Genomic DNA, 23,385 nt, shown 5'->3' with positions numbered 1-23,385 from the left:
TAATTATAAATATCAAGTATCAGCATTGGTCGTATCGTCGTCGTTTTTTAATTCTAAACAAGCAAAAGTCCTTATAGAAATTACGATAATGCAGAAAAAAAACATATTAGGAGTCATTATAGTTGTCAGTCAATTCTGTTTGTTAAATGAATAATGTAGTTCAAGCAGGCGAAGCCACGGGCGGGCCGCTAGTCATTAAAACAAAGTTTAACGTTTGACAGTATGCAATGGATGCGATTTCACAGGGTTTTTCAACAAAGATCATAAATCATAATATCTTGATTTGGTTATACAAAATAGTTATAAAATTAAATAAACGTACTATCTCTATCAGAAGTTCAGAACAGTCATTTTTGAAGTCTATGACAAAAATAGTTTGCTCATTTTTCAATATTTTCTGCTAATTTTACTATTAGCTAGTATTTTTTTTAATTATTTACTATATACAATTGCATATAATAAAATTACAATCATATTGTTACATATCCATCACCGCCATCTATTGACGATGTCAGGTACTTGGCGTCGATTTAATTATTTTGTTAATATTTATATTTATGTATTTTTTTAAAGTACTTTTAAAAATATTTTGAATACTTTTTATAGTTTAGAATGCTATATAAATAAAAATATACTTCTTCTATTCATATTGTATCATTTCCTATTATGTAAAACAATACTAAGACTGAATTATACAAAATAATTTTAATAATGCAGTATTTTACATAGAATTTAAAATATTTACGAATATTGTGAACTCTTTATACTGTCTTAAAACAAGGATTAAATATAAAAGTGCCCTATTTGTTTACTAAATAATAGGCATTAAAGTCAACTGATTTTTACATTAAAAAATCTAAATATTTGTAACTAAAATAATTGTATAAATTTATTTATTAGATACTTGTATTTATTATATTTATGATGTGAAGAAATGAAATTAAAATTGATATTCAAATGATCTTTTCGATGACCATCTCTTATGATTATTTAGTTTCTTCCGATTTCATAATATTCTGAAAACACAAAGTTTTTTCATATAAATAGCTTCAAAAATACTTATTAATTATATAAAAAATATATAACAATTAATGAAAATTATTACTATAAGCATTTACAAAGTATTAATAATTAAAATACTTTTTAAAATATCCTGACGTCACAGTCGGCGGTACTGTCGGCAAGTATAAAGGGTCATGTTGCTTTGAGACGCCGCGCCAGTTTCGTAGTTTGATTTGCGTTGAACGTTTGCTTATTTTGATTTTGATTATTGTTAAAATGGGTGAGCAAAGTGATCAGACGACGTATAAGTTGCTAGAGCTGATGCAGAAGACAGGGTACCCCATAGCCCAGGAAAACGGACAGAGGAAGTTCGGGCCGCCGCCAGATTGGGTCGGCCCTCCGCCACCGAGAGGATGCGAAGTATTCATAGGAAAGTTGCCCAGAGTAATCTTCGAAGACGAGCTGGTTCCGCTATTTTCGAGAGCTGGTAAAATATACGAGTTGCGACTTATGATGGACTTTTCAGGCTCCAACCGCGGGTATGCTTTCGTTACCTACACTACGAAAGTTGATGCGGCGGCAGCGGTAAGACTGCTCAATAGCTACGAGATTCGTCCCAGACGATGTATCGGAGTTTGTAAATCGGTAGATAACTGTCGCTTGTTCATTGGAAACATACCGAAGACCAAGTCTAAAGCCGACGTATTGGCGGAGCTTTCCAAGCAGGTGTCTGGCATAGTGGACGTGATCCTTTATAAAAATTGCTTCGATCGCAAATTGAATAGAGGTTTTGCGTTCGTGGAGTTCACATCCCACAGGGCAGCTGCTATGGCCAGGAGGTCCATGGTACCTGGAGGTTTCAAGCTTTGGCAACAAGAGGTACTCGTGGACTGGGCCGAACCGGAGCCAGATATCGACGACGAGCAGATGGACAAGGTGTGTATGACTCATTTTATATTGTTTGCGCTATTGTTTACATTTGAATTTCGCTTAGCATTTGTTTTGATGTTTAGTTATCAAGCTTATTATTTCTTACTATAATCTGCTCCGCCGTACATTTATACAAAGTATCTTCTTACATTAAAATTTTTAAATAGTTTGAACGTAAATAAAACCGCCTTTCGTTATTTTATTAGTTTGCTTTGAATTTCAGGTGAAAGTTTTATACGTACGTAATTTTGAAATTGGTACCACCCAAGATACCATTCAAAAAGTATTTGAGAACGCGATAAATAATAAAGTCGAGCGCGTTAGAAAAATTTATGACTATGCTTTTGTTCATTTTTACGAGAGGGCTCACGCTGAAATGGCTTTGGCGAAATTACAAAATGCAGATATTGACGGTAGTAATATAGAAATACGCTGGGCGAAACCCGTTGACCGCGACCTGTATCGCATACAAAAACTTAATAGAGGCAATGCGAAGTTCAATAATAATTTTAACCTGACCCAAACTATGTTACTTTATAAACAGCATCTGGATAAAAAGGAATATGCTAAGAGCCCAAAGGATGAAGGTATTGGATCAACATATCCTGGGGAAAGTCCATGTTATTCTCCTTGTGACTTCAAACCACCAAACTATGCATATAATGTCCCAGAAACTTATACAATGGCTCCAGCTAAGCTTGAGTCAATGTGTAAGAGGTATGTATTTTTTTAGTAAATTTGCTGCTTGTACAAACAACCTTGTATATTTGTAATACAATACATTTATTTTTCAGATATATGTGGAGCCAACCAATATACAACTATCAAAAAATAAATGATGCATCCAGGGACCTATGGCTGTGTAGTGTGGAGTTGCCACAAGTTGGAATGCCTCTACTGACTGTACCTCAAGCATTTGGACCTTTTACCACTAGACCCTGTTTATCTGCTCAACAAGCTCATGTGGAGGCTGCTGAAATAGCATTGCACAGTTTAAAAGTAAGGTTTCATATATTAAGTAGGTAGTTAGAGGATTTCGGAACTTGATATAAATTATACTTTACAACTAATTAGACTTAATGTGAAAGAAAACATACAAAGTATGTATACAGTAGTATTTTTGTTTATATGCATTATAAAATTTACCTTTTATGTATACATAAAAGGTGGCTACATAAGTTATTTTAAAAATATTTGAATTTTTACTTTAGCTTCTGTACTTTACATTTAGCATATAAGTATAGAAAAATCTACTGATAAGACAATTTGTTGCATAATTTTCAGAAATGTTGGGTGTTGGAACTCAACACTGCACACAATTTTCCTTGACTGGGAATCAAACCTAGAACCATGCATAGTCGCACATTTGTATCACTGCTCTCGCTGCTCTCACTGCTAAATTTAAAACACGAAAATTGTATATTTCAGATGTTGAGAGTAGACTTGATTCAAGAGACTGTTCCAGCTCCACCTATGTATTCTCCAGTACCACCAATACAGAACTATGCTCTTGTTCCACCTACACAAACCTGTGTAAGGCTACCATATGATTATTCAATGTACCCACAGTCTTCGGCTATGATGCCAGTGCAAACTGTCTGGCGCATTTAAGTTCTCTATATTCATATGACTTGTTGAAGTCTTTTCTTTATTGTTAATGCAAGAAGATAAGGTTTTCTGTTAAGTTTGTAAATTTTGCTTTTATAAACAACAGTTTGATACAATATTTGTTATTGTGATAGTGTTGTTTAAAAGCTCTTAGTATATTTTGTACTTGTTATGACTTTTCAATTTGTATGACGTTATATTTTTGACTTTGCATAATTAAAAACGACACAATAATATATAGACTTAGAGAAGACAAAGCAATTATCAGTACAATTTGATTGATTATATTTACATATTGAGACTTGCAGAAATTTTACTTGTGTAAAACTGTACTATCAGTGCTTACTTGTGTTTATATTTTTATATAATCAGAGATAATGCACTGACACATTTCTCTTTATTTGGACTTGTAATTTTTCGGACAATAAATATTAAACAAATAATATTTCTTTTATTTATTTAGTACCTTTTATTAATTAAAATCTGGTGAGTTTGCCAGTTCCGGACATTCGCGAATAGAAATACAAGGGCCTTTTGTGCTTCTTCTTAGGAAACCAGATCTACAAGTGCAGCCAGGTGTGCATAAAGCTTTACTGTCGCATTTGAATTTGGCTACAAGTGAAATACAGGTGTCTGGGGGGCAGGATTTTTTGCATCTTTGATATATTTCGTTAGTTCCGCATTCTGCAAAACCTGAAAATATAATTTTTTTATTAGTTCTTCAGTATTCAGTTCTTCTTAAAACTTGATAATTTGTCGGTACTTTTAAATTATTAAAAAAATGTAATGGCAGCACCTAAATTATTATTAAAAAATATGTCTTTGTAAAACTAGAACTTTGTATGCAAATAAAATATAAAATTTAATAAAAGTAAAAAGGTGTGATTGGATAAAAATAAGAGACATGATGATAACGAGACTTTATTACATTTCAAATTATAACAGAAGTGATCGTCAATACGTTTTCGTAAATGTACTTAAGCTTTATTAATTTTCTTAAATGTATTGACGTAATTAGAAGAAACATGAAAAATAACATCGGTATATTGGATTTTTTTAAATAATACAGACTAGGTAATACGAAGTTATTTCACTTTTAACCTGAGCTTGCGTGCGCATAACTATAAGCTTTAGCCCCCTTGGAATCTGAAATATAAATTGATAAGTTAGTTAAAGAATTATTTTTTCTATATTTTAAATATAAAGTGACAATCAAAAAAAAAATACGTTAACCTGTACCGGTATACGTGAAGGTAGAAGTCACATTTCCACTAGAGACTGAAAAAAAATAACGACATATTTATTTATTATAAACCAGTTACATATATAAATAAAATCCTTTAAAAATTTTGTTAAAAAGTACTAACGTTTAGCATTTTCCTATTGGTACGCAAATATTTTTTTCATTTCTAGCATAGTCGCTTCTACAGTAACACATATCGTTACATTTTATATTTATAATGGGACAATTTGTTTGATTTTGTGTATGTAGGTCTGCACATACATTATCACAAGCACCACCACAGCTAAAGTATTCGTTGGGTCCTGGGCATCTATCTAAAATTTTGTCGTATTACGTATATTACTGTTTATATATATTATGTTGTACGTTTTTGTATTTTCTGTTGAAAATTTGCTTACCACACATCTCAGCAGAGACACATTCTCCAATAATATTTCTATAAAAGTTTGGATTGCAAACGCATTTCATTTGACATCTTTTGTTGTTTTGTAAACAATTAAATTTGATATCTTTATTCGTACAAGTTCTTTCCGGAGGGCATTCTTTTACGCATTTCAATGATTCATTACGTTTCAAACATTGTAAAACTGAAAAGTATAAGAATGTTCGATATACAATTGTTTTAATTCTACCCTTGTGAGGTATATAATATAGTATATAGTTTAATAATAATGATTTATATTTATTATAATGTCTCGTAATACATTATTGATTTTTAAACTAATAGCGAGTCTCGAAAAAAAAAATGAGAACTGTCAAGTTCAAGTGACATTTGTCATTGTCAGTGAAGTTGTCAGTTCTTTTGTGTAATTAACTAATTATTTTTGGTTATATTATCAAGTATCATAGATTTCGCTGTTTTATATATCTTAGTAGTAATGTATTTATCTAGACTTTCTTTCGCCAAAATAATTAACTGATGCGGTCTGTCTGATGATAATTATATAAATATTTTAAAATGTGGAGAAGAAACATTTTTCGTAGTATACACTTGTTGACACCAACAACTTATGAAAACAGTGTAACACATAGTTGCCAAATCAGAAGGTTACAACTTCTTTCTATATTAAGAAACCCACAAAACTCCTGCTTTGCATCAAATATTGACCTTCAAGAAAATATAAAGAAGAATTTTACTGAGTCTTCGGATTTGTGTCAAGTTAATTCTTTTACATTTAGAAGTCACACTTGCGGGGAACTGCGACCAGAACATATAGGTCAAAGAGTAACTCTATGCGGCTGGGTGCAATATGTGCGATTATCGAAGTTTATACTACTTAGGGACTCATATGGCCTTACCCAGTGTATTGTTAATGACATAGATATAAATCTTAATGAGTTGCCCTTAGAAACAATTGTCAAAATTAAAGGTAAAGTACTAGCAAGACCAAAGAATATGAATAATTCAGAAATGAAAACAGGGGAAATAGAAGTAACAATTGAAAGTTTGGAAATATTAAACAATGTTAAAAATTTGCCATTCAATTTAAGAACATATCAAAAACCTAAAGAACAACTTAGGATGCAGTACCGGTACATAGATTTAAGGTTTCCAGAAATGCAAAAAAATTTGAGACAAAGATCCTTATGCTTACATAACATGAGGAGGTATCTTGTAGAAAAACATAATTTTGTGGAAGTAGAAACTCCAACACTATTTTGCCGTACACCTGGTGGGGCTAGAGAATTTATTGTTCCTACTCATTATTCAGGATTATTTTATTCATTAGTGCAAAGCCCTCAACAGTTCAAACAAATGCTTATGGCCGGTGGAGTAGATAGGTATTTTCAAGTAGCCAGATGCTATAGAGATGAGAGTACGAGACCAGATAGACAGCCAGAATTTACACAGCTTGATATAGAATTATCATTTACAAACTTAGAAGGAGTTCTTAATATGATTGAAAATTTATTACAAGATACTATAAAAGATATACCTAAGTTACCTTTCAAACGAATGTCCTATAAAGATGCATTAGAAAACTATGGTTCAGATAAACCAAATGTGACTTATGGATTAAAATTAAAAAATATTAGTAATTTATTTCCAGAAATAGAATCCCAAAGTGGAGTTTTTGCATTACCATATCCTAGTAAATTAGGAAAGCTCACGGCTAAGTACAAAGAAAAAATTAATAGTTTTAGAAAAAAGTATAATACAAAATTGGTGCTTAATGAAAATATATGTAAAGAATTTGGAAATGACTTAGCACAACAAATACAAAAAATTACCAGTGAACAAAATGATATTATTATTGCAGTAGGTAAAAAACAGAATGCAAGCTTATGTTTAGGAGATATAAGAGAAATGCTGGCACCATTATTAGAATCAAAAGAATTATTACACATTAAAAAGAGTTTAGAGCCTTTATGGGTTGTTGATTTCCCATTATTTAATCAAGGAGAGTATGGTTTAGAGACATGCCACCATCCATTTACTGCTCCACATCCTGATGACATGCATTTACTTGACAAAGACCCACTGAGTGTTCGATCACTTGCTTACGATATTGTCTTAAATGGCAATGAAATAGGTGGTGGTTCTGTTAGAATACACAATTCAGAATTACAGGAGCAAATTCTTAAAATGTTAAACATAGATTCTAGTAAATTAGCACATTTTATAAATGCTTTGAAAAGTGGTTGCCCACCACATGCGGGGATTGCTCTTGGTATTGACAGATTGATGGCTATAATATGTAAAGCTGAATCTATTAGGGATGTTATGGCATTTCCTAAAACACATGAAGGCAAAGATCCACTGTCAGGAGCTCCGAATACAGTGAGTGATGAAGACAAAAAGTATTATAATATTAAGAGTATTGATATGTGATAATGATTTAAGCTTAGGAGTGTTAAATATAACACAAAACAGGATATTTTTTGTAGAAATCAATTTACTGTTTAAGTTAACAAATAAAAAAATATATAAATATATATTTTTAACAAAAGTTATTTAAGAATATTTTCAATAGTTTAAATTAATTTATAAATAAACAAACATATAAAAGAAAATTTCAAATGATTTTTCTTCAAATGTAATCTAACAAGTAGCGTTAAATTGTTATTGAAAACATGCACAGCTATTGGCTAGTTAAAATGAAGGTCAATGTTAGTGTTTACATCAAATTAGATTTATATTTTAACTTTGCTTATTTGAATGTCAAGGTCTACATATAGTTCTATGCACAATATATACAGAATTTAATATTGATATCAACTTGTAATATTAATTGACTCACTAAGCCTGTTTACTGCCTCAGCTAATTGTGAGTATGTTTGAGAAAATGAGAATATTAATTTTATAATATTTTTATTCTTTTTTATATAAAAAACCAAATTAGACTCTGGTGCTTAACATAATCTTTCTATATAAAGGGGGAATTTTGTAAGTAGCAAAGTTGAACCATGTGTTCTTTTACAGGCCTATGAAATAAAAGAAAATAAATATAATAATTCTCTCAATCGAACCCACTACCATTACGAAAACCTTAAGACACTTCCACTACATCAAGATGGTGTATAATCTGAAGCATTAGATTATATTATCTAATTATTACTTCAAGTACTTAATTCTTACCAGACTCATTTTGACACAAACACAAAAAAACAAACGAGGAAAAATATAAAAGGAATAACGTCTTCATGTTTACCGATGTAAAACTTAACCAGTTCTGAATACATTTGTTTCGAGTTTATATTTATATTGTTCGAGTTATAGAAGGGGAATCGGGACTTTACTTAATTCTAAGCTTTTTTGTAATTATGCACCCATTATGATAGACTGTTATTATTGTTATATAATAGCTGTTATATTATCGAAATTAATTCTCTTTTATCTGGTTATTAGTGGAAGATAATTATCTAAATAAATATTAAAATTAGAGTTAGAGAACCAATTGACGCGTATACTAAATAATTAATAATATGCGTTGGCTTGCCATAGCAACGTGTATGCCACTATAAACAAAAGTACGTAATAGTAAATAACAGTGTGTGTAATGTTTTATTTAATTAGGCATGTAGACAGAGGGAACCTAGTATTAAGACACTCCGTTCCCTACTTTCTGCCGAAATCTGAAGGAGGCATTGCGTGTTAAGTGGCAGAGCTCAACGCCGCGCATTTCCACGACACTATAGCGAAGAAATGGAAATATAAAAGTAACTACATGTTCGACCAAAAATATCAAACACGATTCTGTTCATACACAATTTACGTTTTTTGGTCTATTTTAGTTTTTTTTGAACAAATTCTTATTTTTTTTTAAACCGTTACGTGATGATTGCTGTTGTATATTTATTATTGTATTTATAATAACATTCTGATCACGCGTTGGGAATCCCCGAGTCAGATTTTTATCTATGAGGAAACTCGTTTCTATTTATAAATAAATCGTAACAAAAAATGTAAAATAAAAAAATATTATAAAATAGCAAAATACCCTCACATTTTCATACATATGTAATCTCATATTCGTAAAATTGATCTGACATCCGAACATGTGATTTCACTTCTTCACATGTTATCTCGCATCAATATATAAGAATCTATAAGGTACATATTTTTGGCAGTGAGCAGAAAAACTTCCGATTTCTCGACATGCCTCAGTCGTCTATGAATTATGTTTTTTTTTAATTTTATAAAAGTACGGAATTTTGCCATGCGTTGTACCTATGTTTATACTTTTTAATAATCTATTTATATAAAAGGACTTGTCCTCACTGACTGAGGTAAGACGCACGCACAGCCGTAACCGCTGTGCGTAGAAATGTGAAATTTGGACAGATGTTTACTTTTGTAATCTGGACATCCACTAAGAAGGGATTTTGAAAAATTTTAACCCTAAAGGGGTGAAATAGGGTTTCAAAGTTTGTATGGAAAAAAAATTAAATCGCCACCGATTTTTATAAAATTTTAAATTTAGATTTTTAAAAGTATTTAATTGAACACGTATTTCATCGTTTTCTAGAATTCTCCTTCTAAGGGTGCAAATAAGGGGTTGAAAGTTTGTATAGATTTTTTTTTAAATTGGCACCGATTTTTATAAAATTTGAAAGTTAGACTCTTAAAAATATTTCATTAAATACATGTTTCGTGGTTCATTTTAATTCATCCCCTATGGGTGCAAATAAGGGGTTGAAAGTTAGTATGGAAAAATCTTTAAATCGCTACCGATTTTTATAAAAATCGAAACTTAGACTTTTAAAAATATTTCATTGAACACATGTTTCGTTGTTTATTTTAATTCATCCCTTAGGGGTGCAAATAAGGGGTTGCAAGTTCGTATGGAAAAATCTTTAAATCGCCACAGATTTTTATAAAATTTGAAATTGAGACTTAAAAATATTTCATTGAACACGTGTTTCATGGTTTATTAGAATTCACCTCTAAGCAATACGCAGGCGAAGCTGCGCGCGTCCGCTAGTATGTTATAAAATAAGTAATAATTTTAATTAGCAGTTTGGCTGGTACGATACTTGTGATAATGCGACAGAATAATATTAAGATTATATTAAAAAAGAATATTAGGTACCAAATAGGATAAGTTATGTATCTAAATTATTGGGCACTTAAAACTAAATTAATAAAAAAAATATCTACTTAATGTTTCAATATATTAGTACTCTATTGGGCTAACCCAATTGAGTGTTCCTAAGCTATTTTATCGTTAGTTTAAGAAGCGTCTAGCGAGAATTGAATCTACTCTTTTCTGATAACGTTAATATCTATAAATAATATTGACTAAGTTCATTTGAATTTTTGTTAACATTTATTTATGTTCACTTACTGGCAACACTCGAAGCGTTTTTTATATTTCCTATAATGCATCTAGCATATGGGACACATATACCGTTCTTTCTCCAATAATTCTTTTTGCATCGACAGTCTGGTTTGCAAGGTACGACTATGCCGATACGGCCTATTATAGGACATCTTCCAGTAGGGGTGGCTTGACTGCAATCGTCTGTAGGGCAGGCAGGTGGGCAGGGGTTGTATACTTCATTTACATTCTGGCATCGAAATGGTGCTAGAAAGATAATGGATATTAAATTATAGAATAAAGAAAAATTTTATAATTATTAATTTACTAATCTGAATTACTTTCGTTTACCAATACCTAATAATGTAATTTTAAACACAATATCTATACCTAAATTGAAAAGTAAAGTTTCACCTAATTAAATACAACAGTTATTAATAGCAATTTTGTCAAATTACATTTTTTATACTGGCATAACTTTTTTATTTATAAATCAATTGAAACAAAATAAACACCACTTACTTAAATGTTCAGTATGTATCTATTTTTGGGGTTCTGGGAATCTAATGTTAAGACACTCCTTCCTTTCCAGGCATTGCACGTTAGTGGTGGAAATTAACGACACGTTTTGCCTCGTTATCAGAGCGAGGAAATGAAAATATTAAATATTTTACGCCCCCGAGTGGAAATTAAACCCGTAGCCGTCGTGTTTACAGTCGCACACTTGTGCCGCTGTGTCATGATGGCCTGTAAGTTCAAATTTGTACAAATACTTACGACACTCTCTAGTTGGAATACAGGTGCCATTTTTAGCACGGCTAAAGTTAAATCCACATTTGCAAGCTGAGGCACGGCATATGTCGGTTCTGAATTTGGGACAAAACTGCGTTTGCCTCGGTCCTGTGGGGCAATTGTCGGATGGACATGAAGTGGGGCATGTAACTGCGACTTCATTTTGGGGGCATACTAGCGCGCACACTGTAATAATATACCATACTTACAGTCTTATATAATAAAAAGAAAAAAATTTTTTTTCGTATATATTTATTACTATACTAGCGACCCTATTGCGGCTTCGCCCGCTTTTACTACTGGATTATTCATATAATGTATGTTTGCAAAGCACTTAAGATAATGTGAAAAATAATTAAACCCTAATGCAACCCGCATTTTCGTCGTTTCAATAAGGATTTTCCAATTGTTTTACACAGCAAGGATTTTTTAGTAGGTACCGTAATTTTAAATCTGTGCTACTAATCTTTTCAGGTACTTATTAAAATATATTTAAATTACTATTTTTAGATAGTTAAATGACATTAAATAATACATTCAACTCGAATTATCCAATATATTAATTATTATATCCAATATAATTAGTGCAAACGCATCTAAATCTTCGTTGCTATAAAGGCAGGCGGGTTTTTTTTTTTTCGAGCTGGTGGTTAATGCTGAAGAGGGTATTCTGTCTCTGAATGAAAAACAGAAAAGACAGTTTTGATCTATATTAAATGGCCAACGTAACTAATATACTTATTTATATGCTGAGAGTAAGGGATAAGTGAAACTTGACTCGATGCAGTTGATGTGTGAACGGCGTGATGTGTCAATAATTAAATGCGTTTTTCTCTAAAACTATTCGCAATTTCGAAATAGTTTAAAAAGAAAATTTTATCTTCGTTTAACGTAGAAATTTAATAAAGTATTTTAAAGGATAAGGATTAATACCATTATGGAAAAATATCCCTCACAATAAAAAATATATTGAAATTACTATTTTTAGACAGAAATATGATCACTACACGTTATTCTTAAAAGATACGAATATGCCATCGCGGACTTTTTTGTAGATCTTATTAAGAGGAACAATACTCCAGTTCATTTTTTTCATTAGTATTTACCATTAAAGCAGCGCATGCGCCAATGTGTCCCAGCTCGAGCGCATGTCCCAGCGGGTAGGACTTTATACACATTTATCGTATTTATGTTAATTTACATAAGAATGTACAAATAATAAACTATATATAAACCTTCCCTGAGAAATACTCGACCTAATGGTGAAAACCGCATCCAAATCCGTTGGGTGGTTTAGAAGAAGAAGAGTTAGAAAGTTCAGACAGACACAAAAAGCGACTTTGTTTTATAAGATACAGGATAGTAGATGCGTTAGTTTAACACATTACTATAAAATCATAAAAAAATATATAAAGCTTATTAAATTATTATTTTTTAAATAACAGTTAAGTAAGAGAATGAAGAGATTATAAAAGAACAAGGAGTAAAGATGGTTCCAACTCTTTATCATTCGCTATTTAATATTACAATTTTTTAAAATTCACAAATTTAAAATACGTATACGTCAAGTACGAAAAAAGGACAAAAATACGATATAAAATCTTACCTGTATATAAGAAAAATAAGTAAAACAAAACTCGATGAATATAAAAACTAGAAATATTTGCCATTATCTTAAATTGATTACCACCTGCATGTACACTATATATGTATGCTGATTGCTTCTTAAGCTGGTAAGTGTAAGTCATTTATTTCTTTGTAGCACTTTTGTATAATCGCCGATCAATAGGGTGACCATGAGTTATACTACTTTCTCAGATTTACACTCTATTCCCTATGTAGCAGGGTAGGCAGAGAGAGAGCCTAGTGTTAATACACTCCGCACGGCGCAGGGGCACAAGCGTGCGACTGGAAACGCGAGAGGTTGTGGGTTCGATTTTCATTCGAGGAAATAACATAATTAATACTTTCATAACCTCGCTCTGATAACGAGACAAAGCGCGGCGTTCAGTTCCGCCACTCAACATGCAAAGCCTCGAGAATTCGGTGGAAAGGAAGAGCGGAAGATTCCCAGGTATCCTCTGCCTACCCTACCCTTTGCGTGCGATACAGCATGAAGTTAAGAAAACTACTACTTCAACAAATTCGGTAAAGTAAAGTTACTTGTTTGTGAACTTTAGATTGCTTGCGTATTCACAAGTAACTCCTGAAATTGGTACGGTGGGCGAGGCCTACTCGCACTTGACCGGATCTTTTATGATATCTATTACTGATTTTTCCCAGATTTAGTTATTTTTGCATTTAAGTTGTTCATTATAATAAAGAAACATAGGACAGCGGAAATATACTTATTATGGGAAAGAATAATCCTCGAGAAGACTAATATCTCAATCAAAATTATAAAGAAGAAGCCCTGAAGAGTTTGTTTGGTTCAACGCACTGTTCACCGGAATTATTGGTTCGAAACAATACTTTCTGTATCAGATAGTTCATTTATTGAGAAATGCTACTGGCTTTATCCCGTTAGTCGTTTCGAAGTAACCTAACCTACGATCATATTCATTAGACACAAGTAAAAACTTTAATTTAAATAACTTTTTATTAAAAAATATATATACTGCTTCATGAACAGTACCTACAGCTTTATGTTTAATATTTATTACAAATTAACGTTCTTTTCATGACAGAATTGTAATAAAATGAAAGAAATACTCTTGGATTTAAAAAATACGTGGACACGATTTGGATTGAAAATTAATAGTAATATGTGATTTTCCACTTTTGTATCATATCTTATACCTATGTTTTCGGTTCATTTAATCAGCATTGTTTAATACTGTTACCGATTATTAAATAATATATGTAATTACAGGTCAAGTAGCTTCTTAATCCAACTTTTAAATTGTCTCCAAGGTATCTTTAAATTCCCTATTTACAATCTCCTAGTTTTACAATTATTCTTTCTTATATAGCTTTACTTTGACATGTTAAATCTGACAATTCTATTTAAGACGAACAACCGTTTAAATATTATTTGCTGCTATTTAATAATATATGTTGTTAGGAACCATCCTAACAATATATATTATTAAATAGCAAATGATCTGTTTTTTATTAAACTGAATGCTTTTAATAAATGGACATCTGACCTGACTTTCCCCTTTTTTATAATTTAAATTTAGAGCAGCCTCTGTTTTGTTATGCCAACGGCATTACTGCTGGACGATGAAGTGATGTGAATCGGATTTGTAAAAACCCAACTAGAAAACTTAAACAATCCTAAATTATTTTTTTTATAATAAATTTTGAATAAACATAGAAATAACAAAAAAAAATAAAAAAAATTGAAATGTATTTATATGTGAAGATGTTAAAAATCGACTAAACTTCAAAGGGAACATACGCCTGTATCGTGTATCAAATATTGAGAGCAACCAAGTCTGTTGGATATTTTTTGATCTTTATTTATATTTATGTGTAAAAAGTTAAATAAAATAAAAGAATCAACAATTCTGTAATATATTTCATATTCAATTATCCTTTAACTTGTTATGGTGCATAATATTATAATAAAAGTTTTCGAAGAATTCTCTCGTCAGTTTCCAATGTATTAGCAACCGCATTCATCTTCAACTGAAAAAAAACAAAGAAAAAATGATATTATTATATATTTAATGGACGGCAATCACAGTCTGGCAATTTTTGTTGTACATTTCATTGGAATAGTGGTAGAGTAAAAGCCCAGTTAAGAACAGTTTTGTTATTTTATCACATTTTTGCTGAATAAATAACGTGAACTCAATGTTAAGTAATATTATACTCTACTTTTAGCAAATATGAAATGTCATTTTATAATAAGGTTTTAAAATTTTGGCTTTGGAACTCAATGTCTCAACACAATAAGTCAAATTACCAGGAAACCGAATATATGTAAGTATTCTAAACCGAAACTTTTTATCTGTTTTTATTTAGGGACTTTTTAAGTAAATAAAATACAAAAATGTCAGCCCCATCGTTCCCCTAAAACGAACTAAACTGACTGAGTCAGAAGAAGGTTTTGCTAGAAAAAGCCGGCATTGCGACACCTTTGTATAACCATTTATTTATTATAAACTAGAGGTCATCATGGCGTAGAGGCACGGCGTCTGAATGGAAAGGCGACGGTGATGAATTCGATTCTTACTTGGAGTATATTTTTTCATTTTATTGCTCTGGTTTCAAGACACACCGCGGCGTTCAGGAAAGTTGGGCGGAAAGTGGAAAACAGTTTCGTTACACTGAGTTCCATCTATCTAGGCTGCTAAATGCAGGATTGAGCGTAGACCTATTTATTATTTAAAAATAAGTTTATCAAATACTAAATTCTTTGTATTGACTCTAATAAAAAATATTCAATGTATCTAAATTATATTTTATACTTACAGCATTGATCATAAGGAACGCATTCATCGTAGCTATTCCTCCAATAATTGTCTTTACAACGACACTTTGGGTCGCATATCACGGTGGTTCCAATTCTTCCAATTTTGGGGCATCTTCTTCCCTCAGGGTTTGCATTATCACAGGACTCTGAACAAACTGGACAGGAATCGAATACTTCGTTTGGCGGACACGGTATTGGAGCTGTTGAATATTAAATGGTAAATAAAAAATGTGACTCAATAATGCATTAGATAATGTTTTTAAAGAGGCTCATAAAAAAAATCTGACGGAATAATATGAACAAGTGTAATAAATAATTCAAATTGTTTGCGTAAGTATAAATAATCCCTTTTTTACATTATTTTTTTTAATCGTTAATTTTTATGTAAGCAGATAGAAACTTTCACTAATTTATATTTTGCTCATAAACTTCAGCAGATACCAGTCGTGGCACAAACGTGATACCCCTACACGACTGGGTCTAAATGTAACTCGTGGGTTCGATTTCCACTCAGAGAAAAAAATTAAAATATTAAATACTTCATTTCGTTGCTCTGGTAACGAAGCAATGAGCAACCTTCAGCCGCCACTCAACACTCAACGCTTAAAGGAAGTGTCTTAACACTAGTTTCCCAGTTGCTATCTGGTGCTATTTGTATAATCTGCGTGATATTAAAATCACCTGCAGCTGCTGGTTGACCCAAGAGAGTAACGTTACTCTCTATCTGATAAAATGTGAGTAACAGATTTAACTCCTGTATATATACAATGTATATTAACAATTTCCTCATTAAGATAAGAATCTTCAAATAAGTTTGTCACTTAGAAACTTCTCATGATGGTGGCGATGTTTTTAAGCTTCACGCTCACATATGCCAATCTCCAATTCCCCCTATTTATAGAGACGCACTGAGTGGCCAAATACAGCGATTATATTACCAGATCAAAAACTAAAATTAAGTAATTATAATCACTCCTCCTCCTTCGTAGTGTGTATTTCTATAAACTACAGAATAAAAATCATAGTATTTTATAACTTACGACAGTCTCTAGCACGAATGCAAGTTCCGTTATATGCTCGACGATACATCAAATTACACCTGCAGGCAGTGGCGCAAGCGTCAGGGCAGGAATTCTGACCTTCGGGTTCTGGGCAGCAATCCGACTTGCAGTCTATACCGTCTTTCGGTGAAGCATTGGGACCGCATACATCGTCGGCTTTATTGAAGTAAAAGAATTTATTTTTATTAGATATCTTTTTTAATAATTTATATAAGTACAATGTTCTGTTAATATAGGAAATTGTTAATTTTCCATATTGAAAATTGTGAAAAATTAATTATTATTAATTTTTGTTACTGCTATTACATAGGACCTACTCTAATGTATTATTGTAGTATATTCAATTAAAATGTTATTTAGTAAATCTCCTCAATTAGTGTTTCATGATATTATAATATAGTAAACATTATAACAAAAAGCTATGAAATAATATACTTACAAATTAAAGACAAACGACACGCTAAGACCAATTAGTTTTTAATAAAATATTTAAACTTAAGATATTAGAAATTAATCGTTTTTCGAGAATAAGATGAATCCACGACTCCTGTATTCAGTATTGCACAGACAATCAATATGTTTTATACGTTTACACGTTTACAGCATATATCAAAAAAGTTAAAATTAAAATAGTCGTAACTGAACGCCGTGCTTCATTTTATCAAAACGGGAAAATAAAAAAATATATATCCCTTGAATCACCTTGGGGATCAACCCACAACTACCACGTGAATGGTTAGACACGGCCCTATTCCACCAGGGGTCGTTTCGGTAAAGATATTTCTGATTAATTAATCCTGTAAAAATTACCTGCAGCAGAGCCTAGAAGGAATATAGTGAAGAATACAATAAAACTCGCCATCTTCACGTCTATTCACAGCCACTTACAAAATAAAATGCTATATATTTTATATTGTTTTTTGTATATATAGCGATACAACTTCTTTTGCAAATACAGTTCAATGTCGTTCATGATACGTTATAGCAGACATTTTGTATTAAACATGTTTTTAATGAAAAATATGTTTACATTTCATCAATTATTCCATAATAAAAATGAATAAAGAAAGCAGACGTACTGTTTTCTTTTGTTTCGTGGTAATATAAGACAAATATGTTTTTAGTAATACATCTATTATGAAGTAAGTAAAACAATGTTAGTTTACTAGAAGGAAGAAATAAAAAATGTAATCATTCTCCTGAATGGGGATTAAATACACAATCATTGCATTAGCATCATGCCTGCTAATACTAGAGTGTTAGTATGTAATATTTTGTGTTGAAAAGTGTTGGTACTCTGACTACAAGTCGAACTACAAGTAATTCTAGTAGAAGAAATTAAATTATTCTGTGAATAAATGTAAAAATATTACATTTATTTAGCGGAACCCACATGCGCATTAAGAACAGGTCGAGTCACTGTTCAAATATCTTTTACCATTTTACACATAAAACAATTGATATCACTTATTATAATTTATAATGTAAACTTTGGCAATAATAAATTATACTTAAATGTCAATACTTAAAACGAAAAGGTAGTAAATTAAAGTAAAATGAATAAATGTCAGGCCTTCGGCAGGAGAAATTATGGATGAAAATATGTCTAGACGAATCTAAGACGAGGTTTCGTCTCTCGTCTTCGTGTCCCATCATCATACCAGCTCACTGGCACCATATTATTTTATTATCATCTAGTCGACGTGTAATTCACAAGTTTTATAATGAAAAAGTGCTATGTATTTCAATTTAATTATCTATAATTATATTAGAACTTAAATTCTTTAAGTTCTACTTATTAACTTGGACTTGTTGCTTAACGAAAAGTAAGTTAAGCTTTTGCTATTATCTATATATATAAAATCGAAAGGTCACTCACTCATCACGAAATCTCAGAATCTACATGTGCTAGAAATCTCAAATTTTTCATAGGAGTTTTTTATAGGACGTAGGTGCTCGCTAAGACGGGAATTTGCAATATTCGACTTCTAAGGGGTTGTTTTTGGGGTCGAAAGTTTGTATGAAACTTCGTTACTACAAATGATAGAAGTCTCAAATTTTGCATAGACGTCACTAGGACGTAGCCATAGAGACAGAAATTAATAATAACATAGTTCACGCGGGTGTAACCGCGAGCTGGCCGCTAGTTATACATATACCTATCTATCTAAATATTTTATTTATTTAAAGCCGGTACTTATTTTTTATAAGTAACGGCTTTGCCTATACTTATTTTGTTTCTTTGAAAACATTTTTTTTAATAAAAAATATATTATGGTCTTATTTTTGTAAAAATAAAATACAAAATGTGAAAATAAAATTTACACGTTTTTATTAATTGCTTCGTATAAGACAATACTATCATATATATACAATATTCTCATGTATAGGTACTTACTATAAGTACCTTATTCTTATACATTCATAAAATATGAGATAGATTCAACTTCATCATTTTAAAGGCTGTTCTGTAGTTTCTGTCCCTCCAATTTGAGCTGAAAAAATAAAATCAAATAATCTTTATTCGTCAATAATATTATAACCATAGATAAAGAATAAAAAAACTGATAACCTATTATAGTATTAAATATTTTAAATGTATGTATTTATTTCGTTTGATTTGTCGTAAGTTTCTTTGTCCTGTTTTATACAGCTGAGAACGCCATGAAACGCCATAGCAAAAGAACTGAATTAACCTCATCAGCATACTTCATCTAAGGAGATCAGGGAGATGACTATATTTAAATAGAAAACTAGTAGATCCCAAGTCCAACGACGTTACAGAAGTACATAGATTTTATCTAAAAAATAGGTATCTATACTTATAAAAAATTCGTAACTGAAGGTAAATTGGTCTGAAAATGAATCAGAAAACTATCATTGTTATTAATTAATGTAATAGAACCTAAGAAAATGATTTTTTTAATGTTTTGTCGGTTTGTCTAAGCGTTTGTTCACGCTAATATCAGAAACCTTTCTGGTACCAAGGCAAAAAACGCGGCGTCGAGTCACGCTACTCATATGCAAACCTTGGTTCGCTCTGGCTATCATATGTGGGATACAAAGTGGGAAAGCTGAAAAAAAGGAAGTAAGAATACAGATAAACAAACTAAAATAATTAATCATTTTTTCTTAAATAAATACAATTAAATTGCTATAATTGATATTGCACATAGCTAAATTAATGAATTTAATTTGATTTTAGCAGTACATTCTAAAGATGGGATATTCTTGAATTTTAATTACCTCCAAAAAAAAAATCTAAATTATACAACAATCAATGCGTGTCTAACGTTGTTTACGTACATTTGTATTTTGTAAAACGATAAGACGACATTTGCATCGTCATTCAGTATTTGCTCAATATCTCACGTAAAGTAAATTTTGAACACTGATTATATATAGGTATTTAACTAACTTTTAACTGCGGCTTTGTCTCCATAGCCGAATGGAAATAACTAAGAATTGTGTATTACACATGATAGCTACACTCTTAAACGTCCAAGGACTACTGGAAGATTGGTCTACCTAACACAAAAATATTTTTGATTCGAACCGCGTTCAACCAAACAAGCTTTTCGGATTATACATATTATATTATGTTACTTACGACAATCTTCAACAGGCACACAAATTCCATCATTTCTATAGAAATTTTCAACACATTTACAGCTAGGACTACAATTTACGACGAATAATAGTAAAAAGGGACAAATGCCCTTGAGTGGGGCGTCACTGCAGTCGTCCGATGGGCAATAAGATGGACACGGGTCAAATACTTCGTTTTCAGGGCAGTCGAACGGTGCTGAAATAAAATATAAACTTGTGAAAATATATAAAACTATTTTAAATATATTTACTTAACTCAAATTATAATTGTGATATACATATATAATTATCAATATTTCAAACATAAGTAGTAACTGGCTACCATATCTTCAACTAAAGTATTTAGCTTTAAAAGAATGTCAGTAATAAGTTGAAGGGAAAAAATGTGGAAATATTATGTTTATCCCCTAATTGATTTTCTTAATATTTATAAAAAATATTATATTTTATAACCGAAGTTAATATTAAATCGAGTAATTAAATTTATTGGACATAAAGTTCATATATGTGCTATATACCTATCTATATCTTTTAACTGAACTGAACTGAACTGAACAGGTTTGGAACACCACTTTATCTATTCGAATGAATAACATAAGAAAACTTTTCTCTTCGGGTGAAAACATTGGCACCATTATATTTTTATATCAATTTAAAACAAAAACATGCTATAACGATGTAAATTACTTACGACACTCCGTAGTGGGTATACAAGTTTCATTATCAGCGCGACGGTAATTGAATCCACATTTGCAAGCCGGCGGCGGGCAGACTAACGATTCCTTACAAGGAGTACGGTCTGACAGTCGGTTCTTCGGACAGTAATCGAAGGAGCATTTGTATGGACATTTGTCTGGTATTTCGTTAAGACTGCATACTGGGTCTTCTATAAGGAAATAATACATATTTTAATTATTCAAATTATTAATCAAAAGGAAAAAAAGAATTTCCTTTAGAGAAATATATCTCTGTACTTTTTTCTTAGAATTTTCTGCTGTTGTATACCCATTTTCCTATAAATACTGGGGGTCTTGTTGAGTGGCAAAACCCATGCTAAGATAAGATATTTACCTTAAAACTAAATATTTTACCGGTTAATTTAGACCCGAATATTAATTACCAAGTGGATTTTCATACGATGATTTTTGTGTGCATTCAGTATTGGATTACGGATATCCCAAGTACGTCACTGAATTTGTGTAGGTACCTATACATACACATCAACTTAAACATATATAGCGATAAATATATATAAAACATATCTATATTTTCATAAAATAAACAAGTAATCGTTTATTTTTATATTTACTTCCAAGTTATTCGAAAAATAAAATAGCTATAACTTAAACATTTCATTAGTGATGCAGAGATATCCTTTTACTCAAAGTCGCATTAACCTTTTGCCTGTGTTTTAAAAGGGAATCCAACAAGATTTTATTTTTAATCCACTCTCCGCAAAGTCAAAGACAATTGCTTAATAACGATTTTTATGCACCTTATTAAGTATAATAAATAAACTCTTGTGCCTTAAATATACTGCACGTATGAGCTATATATAGTTCTTGAGATATTTTAATACTTTTATCTTAAAAATTTTATCGTAAAAAGTATAAAAAAATCTATTAAATCTAATTATTGTATTAAAAAAACACAAAAACAATTAGTATATTATTATTTTGTATGTAAAAATATTTAGTTACTTACCTGAAGCCACAGAGACCAGCAGCGTTAACAAGACGTTAATGATCCATACACACGTCATCTCGGCCAGCTAGCGATGGTGATGGATGCTGAGCGACTGTTTACAGTGAAATGTCAGAATTTTTATAATAATAAACATATGAAAATATTATCTTATATTTACTAACGCCATCTAGTAGATAAATCGATGACTACATTGTGTTTAGTAAGAATAATAAAATATTTGATAGATGTTTCGTTATTTTACAATAGATGTCTCTTAGTGAAAAATATAAATGAAAAATGTACTTCGAATATTTAAGATTGCATGAATCTGTTTTTTTAATGAAACTTATTTTGAAGAATGATATATGATAGAAGAATAGGTTACACTAGGGTTGCCTACAAGAATCCTGCCGCAATTATCTTTAATTAAATTTATGGTAATTGAGACCATATTGTCAAAATGAAACCGATGAACTTTGTTAAATGAGGCACAAAAGTTTTTTTAAGTAACTGTGAATATATAATCATTTAAAATTATTTATTTACTATTCTAACCCATTTTTATACTTACAACAGGTATTTATTCTTTAATGTTTTGTTATCCTGCCTTTATTACGTGGTGATAACATAATACTAGTACATCCTTATTTTCTGTAACCCTGTAAAATTTTTATGAGTTTCGACTGTTAATCTACTAACTATTAGGCTTGTTTTTTTGCCTTTTCCAAATTTTCATAGCGACACTGTACTGAAAATATATATATATATATATATATATATATATATATATATATATATATATATATATATATATATATATATATATATATATATATATATATACATACCTGCCCACTACATCTTGAGTGGTAGTAAGTAAAACAGAATTGGAAAATAAAAAGGTAACCGAAAAGGTAAAGGAAAATTCTTAGCCACAGGTTATGAAGCTCTTTATACGCAAAATTGATTACGTTTCATCTCATTTTCTTCGTTGGATCAAATAGAAAATCATGCATGAAAATGAAAATTGCTATCCTTTTTATATATACTTAAGGTCATATAAAAATTGGTGAGAGATTGAACCTCTGTTTGGTAAGAGTAGTAAATAATACTAAAATTAAATAAAAATAAATTGCACCTACATACACTATGTGCGTAGCTTAATGCGCGTAGGTAAAGGTTAGAATTTCCAAGTACTTAATCATTTACAGAATTTTGATGGACTATAATTAAGCTAATAATTAACTGGTTCCTCTTTTAGATCAATAC

General features: G+C 30.9%; 4 protein-coding genes across 5 annotated transcripts; 2 read left to right on the top strand and 2 right to left on the bottom strand.

Annotated features, from left to right (window-relative positions):
- Positions 1–1,192: 1,192 nt before the first annotated feature.
- LOC146532809 (putative RNA-binding protein 46) lies at positions 1,193–3,977 on the top strand. 2 transcript variants are annotated; one of them, XM_085195666.1, is made up of 4 exons: positions 1,193–1,938; positions 2,477–2,649; positions 2,727–2,931; positions 3,361–3,977. In XM_085195666.1, exons 1-4 carry the CDS (start codon positions 1,279–1,281, stop codon positions 3,541–3,543), a joined length of 1,221 nt encoding a protein of 406 aa, XP_085051792.1. In that variant the 5' UTR covers positions 1,193–1,278; the 3' UTR covers positions 3,544–3,977. The 2 variants fall into 2 exon arrangements, with proteins under 2 accessions (XP_085051792.1, XP_085051791.1); XM_085195665.1 differs by having other exon boundaries at positions 2,156–2,649.
- Positions 3,978–3,980: 3 nt separating this feature from the next.
- Positions 3,981–8,489, bottom strand: LOC146532807 (inducible metalloproteinase inhibitor protein-like). The gene is made up of 4 exons (XM_085195668.1): positions 8,364–8,489; positions 5,182–5,370; positions 4,915–5,097; positions 3,981–4,233 (listed from the first exon to the last, which is right to left on the bottom strand). The coding sequence occupies exons 1-4, from the start codon at positions 8,428–8,430 to the stop codon at positions 4,013–4,015; spliced, it is 660 nt and encodes a 219-aa protein (XP_085051794.1). The 5' UTR covers positions 8,431–8,489; the 3' UTR covers positions 3,981–4,012.
- On the top strand, positions 5,551–7,798 carry AspRS-m (aspartyl-tRNA synthetase, mitochondrial). Its single transcript, XM_085195664.1, has one exon. It carries the CDS (start codon positions 5,742–5,744, stop codon positions 7,614–7,616), a length of 1,875 nt encoding a protein of 624 aa, XP_085051790.1. The 5' UTR covers positions 5,551–5,741; the 3' UTR covers positions 7,617–7,798.
- A 6,351-nt stretch (positions 8,490–14,840) lies between the features above and the next one.
- LOC146532806 (rh5-interacting protein-like) lies at positions 14,841–22,266 on the bottom strand. The gene is made up of 6 exons (XM_085196300.1): positions 22,135–22,266; positions 21,122–21,316; positions 20,432–20,626; positions 16,801–16,977; positions 15,760–15,960; positions 14,841–14,970 (listed from the first exon to the last, which is right to left on the bottom strand). Exons 1-6 carry the CDS (start codon positions 22,190–22,192, stop codon positions 14,948–14,950), a joined length of 849 nt encoding a protein of 282 aa, XP_085052426.1. The 5' UTR covers positions 22,193–22,266; the 3' UTR covers positions 14,841–14,947.
- Between the last annotated feature and the right edge of the window lie 1,119 nt (positions 22,267–23,385).

Source organism: Heliconius melpomene, chromosome 13 (genome assembly GCF_056956725.1).
Source record: "Heliconius melpomene rosina isolate 202511_hmr_F chromosome 13, ASM5695672v1, whole genome shotgun sequence".
Classification (NCBI taxonomy): domain Eukaryota; kingdom Metazoa; phylum Arthropoda; class Insecta; order Lepidoptera; family Nymphalidae; genus Heliconius; species Heliconius melpomene.
This window is presented reverse-complemented; position numbering and strand designations above follow the sequence as displayed.

Bases quoted from the DNA above. Each gene is read 5' to 3' on its own strand.
- LOC146532809 (XM_085195665.1), top strand. From the start codon at position 1,279: ATGGGTGAGCAAAGTGATCAGACGACGTATAAGTTGCTAGAGCTGATG. The intron at 1,939-2,155 runs GTGTGTATGACT...TTTGAATTTCAG, and splicing joins ACGACGAGCAGATGGACAAG to GTGAAAGTTTTATACGTACG. The intron at 2,650-2,726 runs GTATGTATTTTT...TTTATTTTTCAG, and splicing joins CTTGAGTCAATGTGTAAGAG to ATATATGTGGAGCCAACCAA.
- AspRS-m (XM_085195664.1), top strand. From the start codon at position 5,742: ATGTGGAGAAGAAACATTTTTCGTAGTATACACTTGTTGACACCAACA.
- LOC146532806 (XM_085196300.1), bottom strand. From the start codon at position 22,192: ATGACGTGTGTATGGATCATTAACGTCTTGTTAACGCTGCTGGTCTCT. The intron at 16,978-20,431 runs GTAAGTAACATA...ACTTCAATAAAG, and splicing joins TGTGCCTGTTGAAGATTGTC to CCGACGATGTATGCGGTCCC. The intron at 15,961-16,800 runs GTAAGTTATAAA...AATATTCAACAG, and splicing joins CATTCGTGCTAGAGACTGTC to CTCCAATACCGTGTCCGCCA.
- LOC146532807 (XM_085195668.1), bottom strand. From the start codon at position 8,430: ATGAAGACGTTATTCCTTTTATATTTTTCCTCGTTTGTTTTTTTGTGT. The intron at 5,371-8,363 runs GTAAGAATTAAG...TATACTTTTCAG, and splicing joins TTTGTGTCAAAATGAGTCTG to TTTTACAATGTTTGAAACGT. The intron at 5,098-5,181 runs GTAAGCAAATTT...ACAAAATTTTAG, and splicing joins TGTCTCTGCTGAGATGTGTG to ATAGATGCCCAGGACCCAAC.